This window comes from Pristiophorus japonicus, chromosome 1 (genome assembly GCF_044704955.1).
Source record: "Pristiophorus japonicus isolate sPriJap1 chromosome 1, sPriJap1.hap1, whole genome shotgun sequence".
Taxonomy (NCBI): Eukaryota; Metazoa; Chordata; class Chondrichthyes; family Pristiophoridae; genus Pristiophorus; species Pristiophorus japonicus.
This window is the reverse complement of record NC_091977.1, coordinates 172,081,037-172,102,251: the sequence shown is the minus strand read 5'-3', so window position 1 is coordinate 172,102,251 and position 21,215 is coordinate 172,081,037. Positions and strand designations below refer to the sequence as shown.

The following is a 21,215-nucleotide window of genomic DNA, read 5'->3' as shown; positions in this document are numbered from 1 at the left end:
AACACTGATAAATGTGTTAAACACAATTTCCCTTTCAGAAAACCATGTTGATTCTGCCTAATCATATTATGAATTTCTAAGTACCCTGTTACCACTTCCTTAATAATGGATTCCAGTATTTTCCCGACGACTGATGATAGAGTAACTGGCCTGTAGTTCCCTGTTTTCTCTCTCCCTCCTTTCTTGAATAGTGGGGCTATATTTGCTACCTTCCAATCCGCTGGGATCTAGGAAATTTTGGAAGATCACAACCAATGCATCCATTATCTCTGCAGCCATCTCTTTTAGAACTCTCGGATGTAGGCTGTCAGGTACAGGGGATTTTTCGGCTTTTAGTCCCATTAGTTACTCAAGTATTTTTTCTCCACTGATATTAATTACTTTAAGTGTCTCTTATTAGCCCCTTGGTTCCCCACTATTTTTGGTATGCTTTATATTAATTTCTTGGTTAATTATCCAACTTTTTAAAAGACCAGAAAAGTACCAGTATGGCATTTACCTCATATACCTACGATTAAAATCTGTTACTCCAAATTTTAATCTTGGATATCTGAGTGAACAACTTGGGAGAAAGCCAACAACTGTTCTGATTTTCAGGAAATTACTGTTTTTTGCCAGCTGACGAGAGCAATACTGCTGCCAGGGGAAGTGCGCTGTAAAGCTTCAGTGGGGTTAAATTTCTGCAGGGATTCTCCCGATCATCCGAACCAACTTTGGCAGAAGATCTGCAGAAACCTTGGAGAGATGGAGTAAATACTGTTTCTCCATGGTTTCCAAAGATCTTCCGCCAAAATTACAGTGAGTGATTGGGACAACTCTTGTGGAAATTCAACCCCAGTTACTTTTGCCCATTCCCTTCCTGATTGGTTCTTTTGTGTTAAGGTGAAGTACATTTTACTGAAATTCCATGTAATAAATAAATTATTGTACCATATACTTATTGATATCATATGCTTCATCACATCCATACGTTCCATTCTAGTGACATTATGAATAATGGTGGAGCATGAGTGTCACCACCCATTATTGATATTAGTGAAGCATAACTTCAGAATATTAAACCGGGGGAGTTCCACATTGAATGTAGTCACATGGTACGTTTCATTAGCAGTTTTAGATCATAAAATAATAAGATGCAATAGAAACAGCAGTATTCCAACATTTAAAATTATGTGCCAAATGCAGCCAAATATACTTCCTTTCTAAGAAAACAATCAATCTGTCCATCCTTTTTAAAAAGGATAACTAAAGTACCTGCAGAGACTCGCGGGCAGTCTGGTAACATGAACTCTACTGGTGTGTCCAATGGTTCAGAGCTTGACACCCAGTTACGGCAGTGCTGGAACACAAAATAAAGGTGAATGTTTAGACTATGTACATGTATTCCAACAACAATATTTGAATTTTGGGTTAATTTGGCAACTATATTACCTAAAGTTTAGGTAATACAAAGTCATTTATACAATAAGCACATCTGGGTACAATTTGAACAATTTTATGGCCATAAATAAATTGCTAACTGTGCCAACTTTCCTTGACGGGGAGTCGATTTGAAAGTGCCTACAGTATATCAACTACTTCTGTCTTTTTTAAGTACATGATGCAAATGTTGAAAATCAAAGATAGACAGAAAAAAAGAAATCGAATACAGTGGGTCCAGACTAAAAAATAGATAAATTAATCAATGAAAAATAGTATTATACAATATAATCTGGATTTGATTCAGGACACAGGTACTGAATATAGTGCAGTGCAGGTTGTATACACTGACATTATTGACAGTGCACAAACCAAAACTGATTTTCTAAATTTAATTATTGAATTATTGAACATAGTACTTTAAATTGGACACCACCTATTTTAATGTATTTTTACTGAACACAGCAGGCTCAGCAACTAGTGAATACATTATCTGCCTTATTAATAATCATCCTAGTTTGACAGAGCAATGCATTTACAAGCACTCACAGAAAAAGTGAAAGATTTGAAATCTATATTTCCAAGCAATGAGATGAAAGACAGGATTTGAACAAGGTCCAGCAGTTTGGATGGTTCCTCAGCATTAATATTATGGAATATCAATTATTCCAAAGTGCTCCAATTTTGTGAATCTAGTTTTTTAATTTTTTATTGGTGACAGGCTGATTTGAAAACTAAACAAGATAACCATGTAAAATTTGGACACTATGTAACATGAAGACTCTTATTGTGAAATCTGACTACAAGCTATTCCACATTAAAAAGCTACACAAATACAGAGAGACTTATGTGCAGTTGAACAATATGAAACAAAGCTTCATAATATCCCCCATATGAATATGGAGCTACTAATATATGAACATTGTTAAGGAGTGGGATAAGTGGTACTTGAAAGTATGCAGAATATCCTGGTTGTGTACATAAGCACAGATGTTCAAATAAAAATTTTCTAGTTCCTGGGTACCCACTGTGATCACGTTCCAATTATGAATGAGTCGCTTTCCCAATTTAGTAAGCAAAATTCAAAATAAAGAAATGAATCACTCCTTCGGTAGTTTGTGCAGGTTTTGGCTAAGAATAAAGCTTCAGAAGCTTTCTATGGAAATGGAAATGGGTTCAAATTGTTTGAAAGGATGTTGTTATGTTAATAGAAACAATACTTCCCCCAAAACAGGTTTGATGATTTCTAAAAAAATGTAAGGATTATTTTTTTCTTGGTAAAACTGTTCTGGGTGCAATGGGAATCTGCATTTATTTATGAATCGCTCGTCCCAAAGGAATGACTGTTCAAGGCAATAACTGTTAAGTGCTTGGGAGATGATTTCTATTGTTCGGGTACAGACAACCACCGATTATATCCATATTATTTATTGCTTAAAAAAAAGCATAGAAAGGTGCAAGTGTCATACAAATAAAAGTTTTGTGTAGTGAGTTAATGGTCTCAAATATTCAGATAACTTAAACTTATACGTGATTAAAGTGACCAAACCAGCTGCATCGTAATATTGTATGCATTACAATTAAATCTTGAAACAAATATATATCAGTAGCATCAAACCTATATTATACAGAAAACACCATATTCATAACCACCAGGTTGCTAGTTATTGGACCCGAGTTTGGTGAAGGCTTAGGCCCGCCCGTTTTTCGGCAATCCCCGGGCGGTGCATGATGTTTTGCCACCTGCTACCGCTAGGGCCAATCGGGCGCGAGTTTCATCGCATTTTTGTTGGCGGGAGTGGGAGCGGCAGGCAGCGGACGGCAGCGGGTGGCTGCAGCAGTGGCGGTAGTTGCAAGCTTCTCGACTCGGAAAACATCGGAGGCCGTGCACCGCGCATGCGTGAGGATTTGAATTTTTTTTTTGTAGTTTCTTTTGCCTGATGGCATCACTTTTCCTGCGATTGGGGCTGAGGGCTCAGCTGCGCATGCGCATAAAAGCTCGTTACTCACTTGTACCTGACAGTTGCAGAGGGGAGTGATTTAGAGAGAGAGAGAGAGAGAGAAAGAGTCAACAGATTCATCAGCCATCCACCTTACAATGCTCTCACGAGTGGAAGAAAAGCTGCCAAGAAGTCTAATGGAGGGAGGCACAGAGCTCCCTGGTTTACTGATGATGAGCTGGAGGTACTTGTATCAGAGGTGGAGCACCATTAAAAAGACCTCACCCGGGATGGTCATGGCAAGTCCGTCCCGCCTCAATATAAACTCATTTGGTGGGAGATTGGGGAGGCCGTGTCCACAGTGGGCACCATGGTTCATCCAGGAAAAGATGGAATGATGTGGCAGTGTCTGCAAGAGTAAGTAAACATCTTATTGTTGCACTCCCGTACTACTCAAAAAGTATATGTGGCTGTTGTGTGTGTGTGAGTGTGTATGTTGCATGTGCAAACCGTTAAAATTTGCAACTTTTATTTCTGCGGAAGAAAAGAACAGCCAAAGCATCAAAGCAATGTGGCACGGGAGGGGGCCCACCAGATGCCATCGAGGTGACTAACATAGAGGAGCCTGCCTTGGCGTTGGTGGTGACCACCTCCGTGTCACCACACATAGTGGTGTCGATCCTGTGCTAGAGCATGGTAAGTTTAGACTACTCACCGGTTTGTGTTACGCTCATGTCATGCAAGGTCATGTAATGTGATGTAAAATGTATTTTAATGTACCATGTGTCGGCGATTTAGGGTGTGGTGATGAAGCGATGGTAGTCCTTGAAATAAGAATGTGAAACTTCACGGTACTCATGTCAGGATGACCAACCCCTGCTAAATAATGCATCCACCTCCGCAACCCTCAGAGACGAAGATCAGGAGGAAGAGGAGGGAGAAGGCCCAATGTTTGTCCCACTTGAGGTCGAGGAGGTGGAAGAGGAAGACTCCACCCTCCTGACATGTGTATCACCTGCGGGCACAACATCGGTCTCGGAGTCCAAGTTTTTGGGCTTCGAGTCGGAGGAAGCGGAATCAAGTGTTGGGAGGTGCAGCAGCTGTGCCGGTAAAGCCACCAAGCTGCCTCCACCCAGGATGATGCAGCAAGCAGATGATGATGTAAGACGGGTAGCAGAGGGGGTATATTGTTAGAAAGTGTGAGGTCATGCACTTTGGCAGAAAAAAATCAAGGAGCAAGTTATTATGTAAATGGAGAAAGATTGCAAAGTGCTGCAGTACAGCGGGACCTGGGGGGACCTGTGCATGAAACACAAAAAGGATAGTATGCAGGTACAGCAAGTGATCAGGAAGGCGAATGGAATTTTGGCCTTTATTACAAAGGGGATGGAGTATAAAAGCAGGGAAGTCTTGCTACAGTTATATAGGGTATTGGTGAGGCCACACCTGGAATACTGCGTGCAGTTTTGGTTTCCATATTTACGAAAGGATATACTTGTTTTGGCGGCAGTTCAGAGTAGGTTCACTAGGTTGATTCCGGAGATGAGGGGGTTGACTTATGAGGAAAGGTTGAGTAGGTTGGGCCTCTACTCGTTGGAATTCAGAAGAATGAGAGGTGATCTTATCGAAAAGTATAAAATTATGAAGGGGCTTGACAAGGTGGATGCAGAGAGGCTGTTTCCACTGATGGGGGAGACTAGAACTAGAGGGCATAATCTTAGAATAAGGGGCCGCCCATTTAAAACTGAGATGAGGAGAACTTTCTTCTCTCAGAGGGTGTAAATTTGTGGAATTCGCTGCCTCAGAGAGCTGTGGAAGCTGGGACATTGAATAAATTTAAGACAGAAATAGACAGTTTCTTAAACGATAAAGGAATAAGGAGTTATGGGGAGCGGGCAGGGAAGTGGACCTGAGTCCATGATCGGATCAGCCATTAATGTATTAAATGGCGGAGCAGGCTCAAGGGGCTGTATGGCCTACTCCTGCCCCTATTTTTTGTATTCTTATGTTCTTATATTCTGTGGGAGCACAATCCCAGCCAGATGTGTGAGGGCTTGATACCTACATCCATCTGACATCACAAACCCCACAACAGCTTCCAGGGTCAGCGTAATTTGAATGATGAGGGTGAGCTGCAGGCGTTGGATACACCATTTATTGAGAACTGTTCGAGAATGGGAAATAACATGGGAAATAAACAGGCCACAACACAAAATGTCATTTTGAATAAAGCAAAGATATTTCTGAATTTAAGAATGCTGCAGAGAATAAAACTCCCTGTTTTGTGGATGCCAATGCTGAAGTGGTGCTTTGGAAAGTTCGACTGATGAGGAAGGTCCACACTGAAAAGAAAACCCCAAGGAATGATGCAGCAGTTAAATGGAGGAGGTACTCAAGGCAGTCAGTGCAAATTCAACCATCCAATGCATGCAAAACGTGTATTGGTCTTACCAGGTCCGGTAAGGTAAGAGGAGCCAGCCACACCTTCCAAGAATACACTGTACTAAGCATGTTTGTCACTTACAATCAGCACCCATTCATTGTGTTTTTTGGTTGAATAGCTTACTATCAATGCTCATGAGGTAGTGCAGTGGGCTTTACATGCTCAGCCTTCACCTGCAAGTGTTCCTTCACTTAAATCCTTATATGCATTAATCCGAACACTTACCTGAACGTAGAGCCGGTAGGAAAAGTCCTGCCCCTCCTGGCTTCACAGTAGTCCCAAAAACCACTGTCGGCCCATACTGGGCCCCCTCCGAACTATCTTCCCTCCACCACCCCCTCTCAGGACCTAGCTGAGTGCCGCTATTGGCATCGCAGCAGCCCAAATTTGGTATCCATTCTGCCGGGCAGTTGATGGTCCAATTCCAATTGGAGCTACCTATTTCGGGCAGGTAACAATCCCCTTGCCTAATTTGTGCATGCCGCTAATCAGTTTCTGCCCCTTTAAATCTACTTGCACCTTTACTGCCTCTATACAAGCAAAAACTTAACTGGGTGTAATAGACATAATAATGACAGAAATGGGACATCTGAGATCAGTCTAAGATGCTATAATGGATCCTAACCTATTTCCCACCCCTACCTGTCTGAAAATCAAGAGGCACATGGAAAATCCAGACTAGTATTTACTTTCCATTGGAAAACATTCCTTGATTGCTAAATCAGGAGTCCTGATCAGCCATGGCTGCTTGCCTTGTTCTCTCTTTGCTGAACACACTGATGTGGGTCAGCCTTAGTCAGTCAGAATTTAACAGCAGTGATCTGACTAACTTTGTTTTTTACCTGACAAATGAGCTCAGATAGCAAGGCAACTAGAAAAATGAAAGAAGTTGCATTTATATAGTGCCTTTCATGACCTCAGGATGTCCCAAAGTGCTTTACAGCCAATTAAATACTTTTAAAGTATCGTCACTATTGTGATATAGAGAAAAGTGGCAGCCAATTGCACACAGCATAGTCCCCACAAACAGCAATGTGATAATGACCAGATAATCTTTTTTTAAATGATGTTGGTTGAGGGAATGAACTCAGCTGTTCTTTTTTGAAAAGTGTCATACCCAAGGCAGATAGGGCCTTGGCTTAATGTCTCATCTGAAAGATAGCACCTCTGACAGTGCAGCATTCCCTCATTACTGCACTGAACTGTCAGCCTAGATGATATGGTCATGTCGCTGGAGTGGGACTTGAACCAATAACCTTCTGGCTCAGATGCTAGAGTGCTACCAATGAGCCAAAGCTGACACCTGTGTATAAAATTTGCCGTCTGAATCCAAGCACATATTTGTACAATCTGAAAAGTCTCAAAGCAATTGTCGGCTATTAAACACATTTCAGTACTGGATTTGAGTATAGGAGCAGGGAGGTCTTACTGCAGTTGCACAGAGACTTAGTGAGGCCTGACCTGGAATATTGTGTTCAGTTTTGGTCTCCAAATGTGAGGAAGGACATTCTTGCTATTGAGGGAGTGCAGCAAAGGTTCACCAGATTGATTCCCAGGATGGCAGGACTGACATATGAGGAGAGACTGGATCGACTGGGCCTGTATTCACTCGAGTTTAGAAGGATGAGAGGGGATCTCATAGAAACATATAAAATTCTAACGGAAGTGGACAGGCTAGATGCAGGAAGAATGTTCCCGATGTTGGGGAAGTCCAGAACCAGGGGACATAGTCTAAGGTTAAGGGGTAAGCCATTTAGGACTGAGATGAGGAGAAACTTCTTCACTCAGAGAGTTGTTAACCTGTGGAATTCCCTACCGCAGAGAGTTGTAGATGCCAGTTCATTGGATATATTCAAGAGGGAGTTAGATATGGCTCTTATGGCTAAAGGGATCAAGGGGTATGGAGAGAAAGCAGGAGGGTGCTGAGGTGAATGATCAGCCATGATCTTATCGAATGGCGGTGCAGGCTCGAAGGGTCGAATGGCCTACTCCTGCACCTATTTTCTATGTTTCTATGTTTTATGTTGGCTGAGGGATAAATATTGGCCAGGACACTGGGGATAACTCCCCTGCTCTTCTTCGAAGCAGTGCTATGGGATCTTTTACGTCAACAAGGCCAACATATCTTTTGCTTTCCTAATTGCTTGCTGTACCTGCATGTTAGCATATGCTTCTGCACCTTTTTGTATTGCTTTTGATTTACATGTAAAATCACGGATTCTCCAAATTTTTCTAACGTTCATGTTCAAATTTTTTAACAAAAGTATACATTAAACTTGCCATGTTATTGTATAAGAACACAAAATGTTACTCTTATTAGGTAGATACTTATGAACAATGTTTTAATTTTGTTGTGACATATTACAATTCAAGAAACAATTCAGTAACAATCCACCAAAATTATCTTCATTTTCGCAAAACTGTGAACTGCTTATCTCCTCTCTCAGTTTGAAAAAAATGAAAGTGAATTGCTTATGAAATAAAATGTACACGAAGCATTAACTCCTCCCCCCAAGATATTCACTAAACGGCTATGAAAGTGCAATTACATGGATAGACCATTTATATTTCATGGTCTACTTTTGAGCCATTTTGCTACTTTTGAACTGAACATATATATCATGTTGATTACTTTTTACAACACAGATTCCTTGGAAGTCATCCGCCCCTTTCAGTCGCATTAATTATCTAGAGTAATTTAACTAGATCCTATGATTCATGAAATCGACACAACATTGAGACAATGCAGCATATAAACAAGATATTTCGCAAAATAATTAAAGATTTGCATTATTCAACAACTACAAATTAGGCAACAACGACACAACCCAAGCGTAGCCCCACTAACTTATTTGTTAAATGTTATTCAGTTGTAATTGCATGCAGTCATCCAAACTAATACAGTAACTAATACTTTTAACAGTTACCTGCATTACAGCAGTAACTACACTTCAAAAGTACTTAATTGGTTGGAAAGTGTGTTGGAATGTCCTGACGTTGTAAAAGGCTTTCTTTTTTTTAATAACTATATAAAAAGAAATAATCACTGGGAGAGATTTTCCTGTTGTGCTGCTAGCTGTACTACATCAGCAGGGTGCAGTGCACAGAGGAAAATCAGATAGGGAGAACCGTGAGCTTTTAAGTGGATTAAATGGATGGAAAATTGGATGGGCTTGTAGTGGTGTGTGATCTGCTCCACCCAACTTGCTCCTTGCTGCTGTGCGTAGGTAATCCACAGTTCCAGGCATAATAACAGGAAAATCTGCCCCCATTACTGAAGATAAAAAACAGAAGTTACACACCACTTTTGTAGCACTTCCCTAACTAGGCAAACGATGTTACCACAATTGGCATTGGTAGCTCCAGATAAAAAGAGGAAAATTAGCCAGGATTCATGTTCTTGATTGCTACCTATGAATATTTCTGGAAGTATATGTGTGTTGATGTTGGGTGAGGACAGGATTATACTTGATTGTGGTGCTCTTTAAATTTGAATTGCCTGCTGGAACTCCTTGGCAAGAATCACATATGAACAATGAACATCCGAGCAAAGTATCAGAGGGTGCTTGATCTCCATGGAGCTGTAACCTAACAGCTCTTCAGGAAAAAAAGAAAAAAAAATTGATCAGAATTTTTTTTTAAAGGAATGGGATTGGAAAAAGCCAATGAGCATGTTAATCCCTCACACTCTTGGCCACTGAGTGGCATGGGGAATTGTTTTTATTTGGTCCTGGGATGTAGGCATTGCTGGCAAGGCCATCATTTATTGCCCATCCCTTTTTGGCCTTGAGAAGGTGGTGGTGAGCCGCCTTCTTGAACCTCTGCAGTCCGTGTGGCGAAGGTGCACCCACAGTGCTGATAGGAAGGGAGTTCCAGGACCTTAACCCAGCGACCTTGAAGGAACGGCGATATATTTCCAAGTCAGGATGGTGTGTGACTTGGAGGGGATCTAGGAGATGATGCCTGGTGCCCTTGTCCTTCTAGGTGGCAGAAGTCGCGGGTTTGGGAGGTGCTGTTGAAGAAGCCTCGGTGAATTGCTGCAGTGCATCTTGTAGATGGTAGCCACTGCAGCCATGGTGTGCTGGTGGTGGAGGGAGTGAATATTAAGGTGGTGGATGGGTGCCAATCAAGCAGGCTGCCATGTCCTGGATGGTATCGAGCTTCTTGAGTGTTGTTGGAGCTGCATTCATCCAGGCAAGTGGAGAGTATTCCATCACACTCCTGATTTGTGTCCTGTAGATGGTGGAAAGGCTTTGGGGAGTCAGGAGGTGAGACATTCGCCATAGAATACCCAGCCTGTGACCTGCTCTTGTGGCCATAATAGTTATGTGGCTGTTCCAGTTAAGTTTCTGGTCAATGAACACCCAGGATGTTCATGGTGGGGGATTTGGCAATGCTATTGCCGTTGAATGTCAAGTTGCGGTGGTTAGAATCTCTTGTTGGAGATAGTCATTGCCTGGCACCTCAGTGGCGCAAATGTTACTTGCCACTTATCAGCTCAAGCCTGAATGTCGTCCATCTTTACGCATGCAGACATGGACTGCTTCATTATCTGAGGAGTAGGGACTGGAACTAAAAACTGCGCACTCATAAGCGAACATCCCCACTTCTGACTTTATGATGGATAGAGGGTCATTGATGAAGCAGCTGAAGATGATTGGGCCTAGGACACTGCCCTGAGGAACTCTGCAGCAATGTCTTGGGCTGAGATGATTGGCCTCCAACAACCACAACCATCTTCCTTTGTGCTAGGTATAGCTCCAGCCAGTGGAGAGCTCTGCCCCATAATTCCCATTGACTTCAATTTTACTAGGGCTCCTTGGTGCCACACTCCGTCAAATGCTGCCTTGATGTCAAGGGCAGTCACTCTCACCTCACCTCTGGAATTCAGCTCTTCTGTCCATGTTTGCACCAAGGCTGTAATGACGTCTGGAGCCGAGTGGTTCTTGCAGAACCCAAACTGAGCATCAGTGAGCAAGTTATTGGTGAGTAAGTGTCACTTGATAGCACTGCCGATGACACCTTCCATCACTTTACTGATGATTGACAGTAGACTAAGGGGGGTGGAAATTCGGTTCGAGGCTGATTAGAGCGCTAATGGCGGCGGGCGCTAAATTTTGCGCTGCGAAATGGTTTGCACCTGCAGTCACAAAATTCTTCAGCTGGGCTCTGAGTGTGGAGCGGAGCGCTAAGGGAGGTGTTCCACATCTCTCTTAGGGCACTAGGCCGACTGAGCAACTGAAATTCCCAAGCTAAGGAGCCGGCCTCGGAGAGCCCTAAGAAAGGCTTCCCTGGGAAAAAAAAACATCGCACTTACCTGAAGTATTCATACCTTCCCTCACTACCCCCAGAAGAGCGCGGGCCACCGCTTTCTCAGACGGTCCCACTAGGGCGAGTTACGGGGCGCTATGGGTCACTCTGCAACCAAATTTCAAAACGGTGTCACATTTGCATACCGGCTCGACTCTCCTGGTTGGTGCTGCTCCGTGCCCCTGCAAAACCAGCATCAAATGTCCCGGTGGGGCACTGGAAGCTGGCCGCCCAGCCGGAAATCATTTCCACTGCCTTAGGGGCAAGAATAGAGGTAGCAACAGACCAAAAATCCAACCCCTTGTGCGGTAATTGGTCGGATTGGATTTGTCTTGCTTTTTGTGGACAGGACATACCTGGGCAGTTTTCCACATTGTCATGTAGATGAAAGTGTTGTAGCTGTACTGGAACAGCTTGCCTAAAGGCACAGCTACTTCTGGAGCACAAATCCTCAGCATGACTGTCGGGATGTTGTCGGGGCCCATAGCCTTTGCTATATCCAGAGCACTCAGCTGTTTCTTGATATCACATAGAGTGAATCGAATTGGCTGGACTGGTTTCTGTGATGGTGGGGACCTCAGGAGGAGGCCGAGTTGAATTATCCACTCGTCACTTCTGGCTGAAGTTGGTTGTGAATGCTTCAGCCTTGTCTTTTGCATTCACATGCTGGGCTATGCCATCATTGAGGTTGGGATGTTCATGGACCCTCCTGTTAGTTGTTTAATTGTCCATCACCATTGATGATTGGATGTGGCAGGACTGCAGATCTGATCCGTTGGTTGTGGGATCATTTAGCTCTGTCTATAGCATGCTGCTTCCATTGTTTAGCATGCATGTAATTCTGCATTGCAGCTTCTCCAGGTTGGCACCTCATTTTTAGGTACGCCTGGTGCTACCGAGCCACATTTGCTGATGGACATCGAAATCCCACGCCCAGAGTACATTCTATTCTGCAGCTTTGATAACCTCAGTGCTTCTTCCAAGTGGTGTTCAACATGGAGGAGTACTGATTCATCAGCTGAGGGAGGATGGTAAGTGGTAATCAGCAGGAGATTTCCTTGCCCATGCTTGACCTGAAGTCATGAGATTTCATCGGCTCCAGAGTCAATGTTGAGTACTCCCAAGGCCACTCCCTCATGACTGTATACCATTGTGCCGCCACCTCTGGTGGGTCTGTCCTGCCGGCAGGATAGGACATACCCAGGATGGTGATGGAGGAGTCTGGGACATTGGTTGGAATGTATGATTCTGTGGGCTAAATATTCAGGGGCTTAACATCACCCGTAACCGGAAAGAAATGGCAAAAAGAGGGCTGTCAGCACCTCTTAAAGGAACACACCCATTTTTCATGTAAGTTGGCACATAAGCTGCAATAGATGGTAACAGTTTTTAAGTATCCAGGGCGCTGGGCGCTTGCAAGGCCCTTGGATGGTAAAGAAAGGCCTCTGAAAAGACAGAAAAAAGTTGCAAGTACTCAGCAGGTCAGACAACATCTATGGAGAGAGAAACAGAATTCATGTCTCAGGTCATGATGCAGCCTGACCTCATGCGCATTTCCAGCATTTTATGCTGTAATTTCAGATTTACAGCATCTGCTTGCAGAGGGTAGAGGAAGATGCAGAAGAGGATGAAACAGAAGCCGAAGAGGAGGAAACTGAAGAGGAACATAAAAATTAGGAGCAGGAGTAGGCCATTCGGCCCCTCGAGTTTGCTCTGCTCCGCCATTCAATAAGATCATGATTGATCTACTCAACTCCACTTTCCTGCACTATTCCCATATCCCTTGATTCCCTTAATATCCAAACATCTATCGATCTCTGTCTTGAATATACTCAAAGACTGAGAGTCTAAAGCTCTCTAGGGTAGAGAATTCCAAAGAGTCGCCACCCTCTGAGTGAAGAAGTTTCTCCTCATCTCAGTTCTAAATGGCCGACCCCTTATTCTGAGACTGTGACCCCTGGTTCCAGACTCCTCAGCCAGAGGAAGCATTCTCCCAGCATATACCCTGTCAAGCCCTGTAGGAATTTTGCATGTTTCAATGAAATCACCTCTCATTCTTCAAAACTCTAGAGAATATAGGCCTAGTCTACTCAATCTCTCCTCATAGGACAATCCCCCCATCCCAGGAATCAGTCTGATGAGTCTTTGTTGCACGCCCTCTATGGCAAGTATATTCTTCCTTAAGTAAGGAGACCGAAACTGTGCACAATACTCCAGCTGTGGTCTCACCAGGGCCCTATATAATTGCAGTAAGACATCTTTACTCTTATACTCAAATCCTCTTGTAATAAAGGCCAACATACCATTTGCTTTCTTAAATGCTTGCTGTACCTGCATGTTAACTTTCAGTGATTCATGTACAAGGACACCCAGGTCCCTCTGAACACCAACATTTTCCAATCTCTCACCATTTAAAAAATACTCTGCTTTTCTGTATTTCCTACCAAAGTGGATAATTTCACATTTCTCCACATTATATTCTATTTGCCAAGTTCTTGCCCATTCACTTAGCCTGTCTATATCCCCTTGAAGTCTCTTTGCATCCTCCTCAGAACTTAAATTCCCACTAGCTTTGTATCATCAGAAAACTTGGATATATTACATTTGGTCCCCTCATCCAAATCATTGATAAAGATTGTGAATATCTGGGGCCCAAGCACCACTCCCAGCGGCACCCCAATTACAGCCTGCCAAACCAAAAATGACCCGTTTATTCCTACTCTCTGTTTTCTGTCCATTAACCAATCCTCAATCTATGCTAGTATATTACCCCCAATCCCATGAGCCTTAATTTTGTTTAATAACTTCTTGTATGGCACCTTATTGAATGCCTTCTGAAAATCCAAATACACCACATCCACTGGTTTCCCCCTTACCTATTCTACTACGTACAACCTCAAAATCTCTAGCACATTTGTCAAACATGATTTCTCTTTCATAAATCCGTGTTGATTCTGCCCAATCCTATTATTATTTTCTAAGTGCCCTGTTACCATATCCTTAATAATAGATTCTAGAATTTTCCCTTCGACTGATGTCAGGTTAACTGGTCTGTAGTTCCCCGTTTTCTCTCCCTCCTTTCTTAAATAGCAGGATTACATTAACTACCTTCCAATCTTCAGGAACCGATCTTCAATCTATGAAATTTTGGAAGGTGACAACCAATGCATCCACTATCTCTATCGCCACCTCTTTCAAAACCCTAGAATGTAGGTCATGAGGTCCAGGGTGTTTATCGACTTTCAGTCCCATTAATTTCTCTAGTACTGTTTTTTTACTAATATTAATTTCTTTCAGTTCCTCAATTCCGCTAGACCCTTGGTTCACCACTATTTCCGGGAGGTTATTTGAGTCTTCTTCCATGAAGACAGACACAAAGTATTTGTTTAATTTCTCTGCCATTTCCTTATTCCTCATTATAATTTCTCCTGTCTCAGCGTGTAAGGGACCCACATTTACTTTTGCTAATCTTTTCCTTTTTACATACATATAGAAGCTTTTACCATCTGTTTTTATGTCGCTCGCTATTCTATTTTATCATATTCTATTTTCCTTTTCTTGATCAATTTCTTGGTCCTCCTTTGCTGAATTCTAAAATTCTTCCAATCCTCAAGCTTACTGCTCTTTTTGGCTACATTATAGGCCTCATCCTTTGATCTAATATTAACTTCCCTTGTTAGCCACGGTTGGACCACTTTTTCTGTGAAGTTTTTGTGCCTTAAAGGAATGTATGTTTGTGGTAAATTATATATTAATTCTTTAAATGCTAACCATTGCTTGTCTACTGTCATACCTTTTAATGTAGTTTCCCAATCTACTTTAGCCAACTCGCCCGTCATACCTACATGGTTTTCTTTGTTTAGATTTAAGATTCCAGTTTCAGATTTAATTAAATCACCTTCAAACTCAATACAGTATAAAATTCTATCTTTTTATGGGTTTTAAAGGTCCCTTTACTACAAGGTTATTAATTAACCCTTTCTCATTGCACAGTACTAGATCTAAAATAGCCTGATCCCTAGTTGGTTCCTCAACATACTGATCTAGAAAACTATCTTGTATACATTCCATGAATTCCACACTATTAATGCATATTTGGTTTGCCCAGTCTATATGTAGATTAAAGTCCCCCATGATTACTTATTACATGCACCTCTAATTTCTTGATTTATGCTGTGCCCTACATTACCACTACTGTTTGGTGGCCGATAAGCAATTCCCACCAATGTTATCTGCCCCTTGCTGTTTCTTAGCTCCACCCAAACTGATTCTAGTTCTTGATTTTCCGAACTAAGATCCTTTCTCTCTACTGTCTTTATCCCATCCTTTAACATCAGGGCTATCCCTTCTCCTTTTCCATTTTGCCTATCTCTTCCAATGTATTCTGGAATATTTAGTTCCCAACCTTGGAGGAAGTGGAAGGATGGTTGCACCCCAGAAAGATCCTTTCTGGCCGGGATATCCAGGATGAAATCATCTGCTTGTGGTCCCAGTAACCACAATCCTAATTCCCATTTCAACATTAATTCCACACCTTATCTTCCCTCTGTTACTGACCATCACAGCATCCTCTTCGCCATGATGCTAAAATAAAGCTATCACAAAGCAAACTTTCCAATTCAACTTTATACATCTATCCATCCAATCTTCTTAGGCAGACCCTCGGAGTCGAGGATGACTCGCTTCCACATAAATATGAGTTTTCGGGTGACTGTTGAGTCCAATGCGGGACCTACACAGCGGGTGGGGTGTTTGGGTTGTCGTCTGCTCCTTCCACTGTCTGCGCTTTGCTATCGAGTGCTCCCAGCGAAGAGACTCAAGGTGTTCGGCGCCTTCCCACATGCTTCTCCTCCATTTTGAGTGGTATTGGGCCAGAGATTCCCAGGTGTCGGTGGGAATGTTGCACTTTTTCAAGGAGGCTTTGAGGGTGTCCTTGAAGTGTTTCCTCTGCCCACCTGGGACTCGCTTGCCATGTCAGAGCTCTGAGTAGAGTGCTTGTTTTAGGAGTCTAGTCATCATCATCATCATAGGCAATCCCTCGAAACGAGGATGACTTGCTTCCACGCCAAAAAAGGATGAGTTCGCAGGTGTTTCAATGAAGGAGCTAATATTCCAGGTCCTGAACTACATCCTGAAGGGTAGAAGATGCCTGTGCGGGGATTTTTTTAACGTGTAGTGGCCGTTGCACATCAGCCACCACACGGGCTTGATAGAGATAGGTCCAGTGGCAAGGGTTATCCAAGATGACTGGAGACCTGCTCTGCTGCACGGACCTAGTGCGCACACATATCGCAGTATCGGGCATGCAGATGATGTGGCCTGTCCGTCGGAGCTGATCGAACGTGGTCAATGCTTCGATGCTGGGAATGTTGGCCTGAGTGAGAACACCGATGTTGGTGCTCCTATCCTGGCAATGGATTTGCAGGATCGTGCGGAGGCAGCATTGGTGTTACTTCTCCAGCTTAAGGAGAAGTATAGTCCCTAATAAACTGAGTAAGTGGCGTATCAAATTTGCCACTGCCAAAAATCAAGACAGGATTAGAACCTTGTCTGATAAAAGCTGGTTGAGATTATGTACAGGAAGCAGGTAAATCCTGTTGTTCACCCAACATTCTTTTGGTGTGATAGATCAATCCAAAAATATAGAAATTCAACCCATATTTCTACTGTGCACAGCGGGCCTACTGGACACATACTTAGGCTATTAGTTTTAAGTGGCTCAATTTTCCCGGAGCCCATTTTCTAGCGTACTTACCCGAGTTGCGCTTCATTACAGCAGCAGATGCTCCAGAAAAAAATCTTCCTACTTTCACCGCTGTTTGGCCTCTTCTCTGCAGCCGCGCAGCGTGGCCAGTTGCCTCGGTGGGTGGAGCCTGCGTTCTTCACAGGAAAATGTGCCGGGACGTCTGCACGTGTGTGGTGGAAAAAAATGATGGCTGCGCATGCGCAGTAGTGTTCGAGTTGGCAATCGGCCATTTTTAAACAGCTACTTGTGTCTGCGTGCCTGTGAGTTGCAATCAAATCATATCGGATATTTTGATAAATCTATTGATAAAGCAATGTCTACTTGGTGCCATTTAAGGTGTTGCAGTTGATAGTCTAGCCAAAAAGCTTCGGTTCGACCTGTCCATGTTAGTCCAGCTCAGCTCACAATGACAAACGCGTGGTATTTATTCTCACTGTGGGGGCACAGGGAGACCAAAGATCAAGTTGAATCCTGCGGCCAGTTTCGCTCGCTCCCTCCCCACCCGCCCCCCACCCCTAGCCTCTCCGTTGAATTGCAACCTCTCTGAGGCCCCCGATGCCGGTCAGTTCGCTCGCTCGCTCGCTCCCTCCCCCCCACAAACCCCCCCCCCCCCCCCCGCCAGCCTCTCCGTTGAATTGCAGCCTCTCTGTGACCCCTGATGCCAGCCAGTTCGCTACCTCCCGCCCCTAGCCCAGACCAAGTAACCTCCCGGTACGTTCTCCCGCTCCTAGCCCAGGCCGAGTGGCCTCCCGCACCGGCCCGCTGCCTTATCGGGCTGAGTGCAGAAAGGTGAATTGGAGTTTGATGATGAAGGTAGGACTTCAATTTTTTATTTCTTACAGAATTGCAGTAATGATTATTTCTTGATTATTTTAATTGTGCGAAAGATGGTTTTGCAAGTCTGTTGCCTCTGAGAAGTGGTGTTTCTATTGAATGGATTTTACTTTTCAATGTCACGTTAGTAGTTTTTGTTTGCAACTGCACTCTGTATTGATTTATTTAACATTGCTACGGCTTGGTTGGTTCAGGTCGAGGTTCTCTCCACTCCCCGCCCCTATCCCAGGCCGAATGGCCTCCGATGTACTTACCTGCGCCGATTTCTTTAACGTTCCGCAAGGGTTTTCTCGATTTGTCACATTATGCTGGCCTAAGTAGAAATGGAGTAACTATTAGCTGGCCAAAGTTGCCTAAATAGCCAGAATTGGCATAGGTGGCTGGTAACGTCCCCTTTTGAGAAAAAAAAACTTACCTAAAAAAAACATAACTAAGTCAGTTACGCTGGTGCAAATTGATTGGGGAAACTGGGGGTTTTTAAGTTAGGCCAGAAAAAGCAGCCTACTCAAAAAAAAAACGGCGCAAATACTGGGGAAAATTGAGCCCTATGAAACTATATTTAGAAATTTACTAGAACCGGTAAAAAATACTTTATGGCAAGCTGCTGCTTCTGCAAAAAAGACATTTCGCAATCTTACACAGAAAAAAACTGCTTTGGCAGCAAAATTCTCAACTCAAGCCCAAAGAGATATTCTCGTCAGAGAAGGTAAGGCATCCAGTGATAACAACAGATCCATGATACTCTTCAGTTCTGGCACGAACTAGGGTGTTCTGTAGTGATAGAAACATAGAAACATAGAAAATAGGTGCAGGAGTAGGCCATTCGGCCCTTCTAGCCTGCACCGCCATTCAATGAGTTCATGGCTGAACATTCAACTTCAGTACCCCATTCCTGCTTTCTCGCCATACCCCTTGATCCCCCTAGCAGTAAGGACCTCATCTAACTCCTTTTTGAATATATTTAGTGAATTGGCCTCAACAACTTTCTGTGGTAGAGAATTCCACAGGTTCACCACTCTCTGGGTGAAGAAGTTCCTCCGCATCTCGGTCCTAAATGGCTTACCCCTTATCCTTAGACTGTGACCCCTGGTTCTGGACTTCCCCAACATTGGGAACATTCTTCCTGCATCTAACCTGTCTAACCCCGTCAGAATTTTATATGTTTCTATGAGGTCCCCTCTCATTCTTCTGAACTCCAGTGAATACAAGCCCAGTTGATCCAGTCTTTCTTGATAGGTCAGTCCCGCCATCCCGGGAATCAGTCTGGTGAACCTTCGCTGCACTCCCTCAATAGCAAGAATGTCCTTCCTCAGGTTAGGAGACCAAAACTGTACACAATACTCCAGGTGTGGCCTCACCAATGCCCTGTACAACTGTAGCAACACCTCCCTGCCCCTGTACTCAAATCCCCTTGCTATGAAGGCCAACATGCCATTTGCTTTCTTAACCGCCTGCTGTACCTGCATGCCAACCTTCAATGACTGATGTACCATGACACCCAGGTCTCTTTGCACCTCCCCTTTTCCTAATCTGTCACCATTCAGATAATAGTCTGTCTCTCTGTTTTTACCACCAAAGTGGATAACCTCACATTTATCCACATTATACTTCATCTGCCATGCATTTGCCCACTCACCTAACCTATCCAAGTCGCTCTGCAGCCTCACAGCATCCTCCTCGCAGCTCACACTGCCACCCAACTTAGTGTCATCCGCAAATTTGGAGATACTACATTTAATCCCCTCATCTAAATCATTAATGTACAGTGTAAACAGCTGGGGCCCCAGCACAAGCTTTTGGTCCTGCTGCTGTTATTAATGCTGGAACCTGGATGCCCAGTAGTATAAACAATACCACAAACCTGAAAGACAGGGCTTCCTATGTGTTGGTGGTTGGAAGCTTTTGGGTTACAATCTGAATTTTCTCACTGGAGGAAATTGATCCCCAAAACAATAAGGGGCCGAAATTGCCCCTTTCCTTAAGGCCTCTTAACACTGTAAAGCGGTGGCCACGCTGCATAGTGCAATGGCCGCCGATTTTTCATGTAATGGCCGCCATTATCAAAATTCCGCTCCCATGTTGTCCCGCCGATGACCTGCTCCCTCCCCCCCACCGCTCCGCAGCTGCCGATCCATGCTAAGTGCATCATTACAGTGCACACCACCAATCTATCCCCCCCCCACCCCGACGGCAAAATTCCACCGTCCGGCGGTGCCAAAACAAGCTTTTTCGCAGTGGTCCAGTGAGGCTGAGGCCTTCGGCCATGGCGATGCGACTCCCCTTAAAGGGGAGGATCTACTGCTGCTGCCACCATGTTTTTTTTTGTCAGCTGACTGCCATGTCGGGCCGACAATTATGCCACCGGATTTTGCCGGGCCACCAACAGGCAGTGAAGGGGAAAGCCGTGGTGATGCGGCGCCATGATGACATCATTGCGGCGGTCACTCCACACCGTCCCCAACTTCCGCCCCTCTAGTGTTGCCACTGCCGCATAATCGCCCCCATTAAGAGTGACTTCCGGATCCGAATTTAAAAAAACAACAAAGAGTGGAATTTCGCTCAGGAGGCCACCTCAACCACCGCGGCGGTAAAAACACTCAACACGGGTTCCTGGCGCCCCGTTTCGGATGGGGTGCAATTTCAGCCTCTAAAACTTTAACAAAAGTAGGAGCCACATACTGAACTGGAAGAATAAGGAAACGCTGAGAAACTAACAGAATAAAAACTGTAAACAACCAGGAAAAAAAACAGGCAGAAAATAAAACTGAAAGAATAAAATTAAAAAAACAACTCGAAAGCAAGACTAATAAAATTGAAAGCATAGACTAAAAGGATAGAAAAAAATGAATGATGAAAAGTGAAAGGAAAAATAAGATTCTTTTCCCACTTGACCTCACATGGTCCTTTGAAGTTTACAAAATGTCACACAGCATCTGCTGCAGCCTCATTTAAAGTAGTCACACACTCAAGTAGCATCATATTATCAGATGCATATATTTGCTAAGATGTCAATGTTTGATGGATGTGTCAGGTAGGCAGGTATCTGTTTGGCATCTGAATGTTACAGAATGCCAGTATGGAAGTAATATGAATGTATTGCAAATCAAATCTTCAGAGATCCATTCTTACAGTGCTTTTATACCAGTTTTAGTTAACATGCAGTTTAAAGGAGCACCTTTATAGCAACACAAACTCAATACTACTTTCACTGAAGTGGAAGTATAACTGGTTATCAATGGATAAAGGTCAAACATTAACTAGCATAAAAATATAAACAGAATTAATCTTACCTTCACTCTGTTACTGACCATTGCAGCATCCTCTTAACAATCACAAAGCAAACATTCCAATCCAACTTTATACATCTCTCTACAATATGACATGAAGAAATCAACTCATCACTCTTATGCATTCCTTTAGTGCCTTTCTTGTGTGTGCCTTTGCCTATCCTACTGATGTCACGCAGTGCTACCCAGTGACTGCAGCAGGGCTGATGGAAGGCTGCTGAATATTAGTGGGAGAC

The 21,215-nt window shown here is 43.5% G+C and overlaps 1 protein-coding gene across 4 annotated transcripts in view; it reads right to left on the bottom strand.

The window, feature by feature from the left end:
* The window catches only part of arb2a (ARB2 cotranscriptional regulator A), an 844,257-nt gene that overhangs the window by 261,816 nt on the left and 561,226 nt on the right, over nucleotides 1-21,215 (bottom strand). For all 4 annotated transcript variants that reach the window (XM_070884941.1, XM_070884922.1, XM_070884950.1 and 1 more), the window contains one exon: nucleotides 1,255-1,339. In XM_070884941.1, coding sequence (XP_070741042.1) covers nucleotides 1,255-1,339 — 85 coding nt within the window. The remainder of the gene's footprint in view (nucleotides 1-1,254; nucleotides 1,340-21,215) is intronic.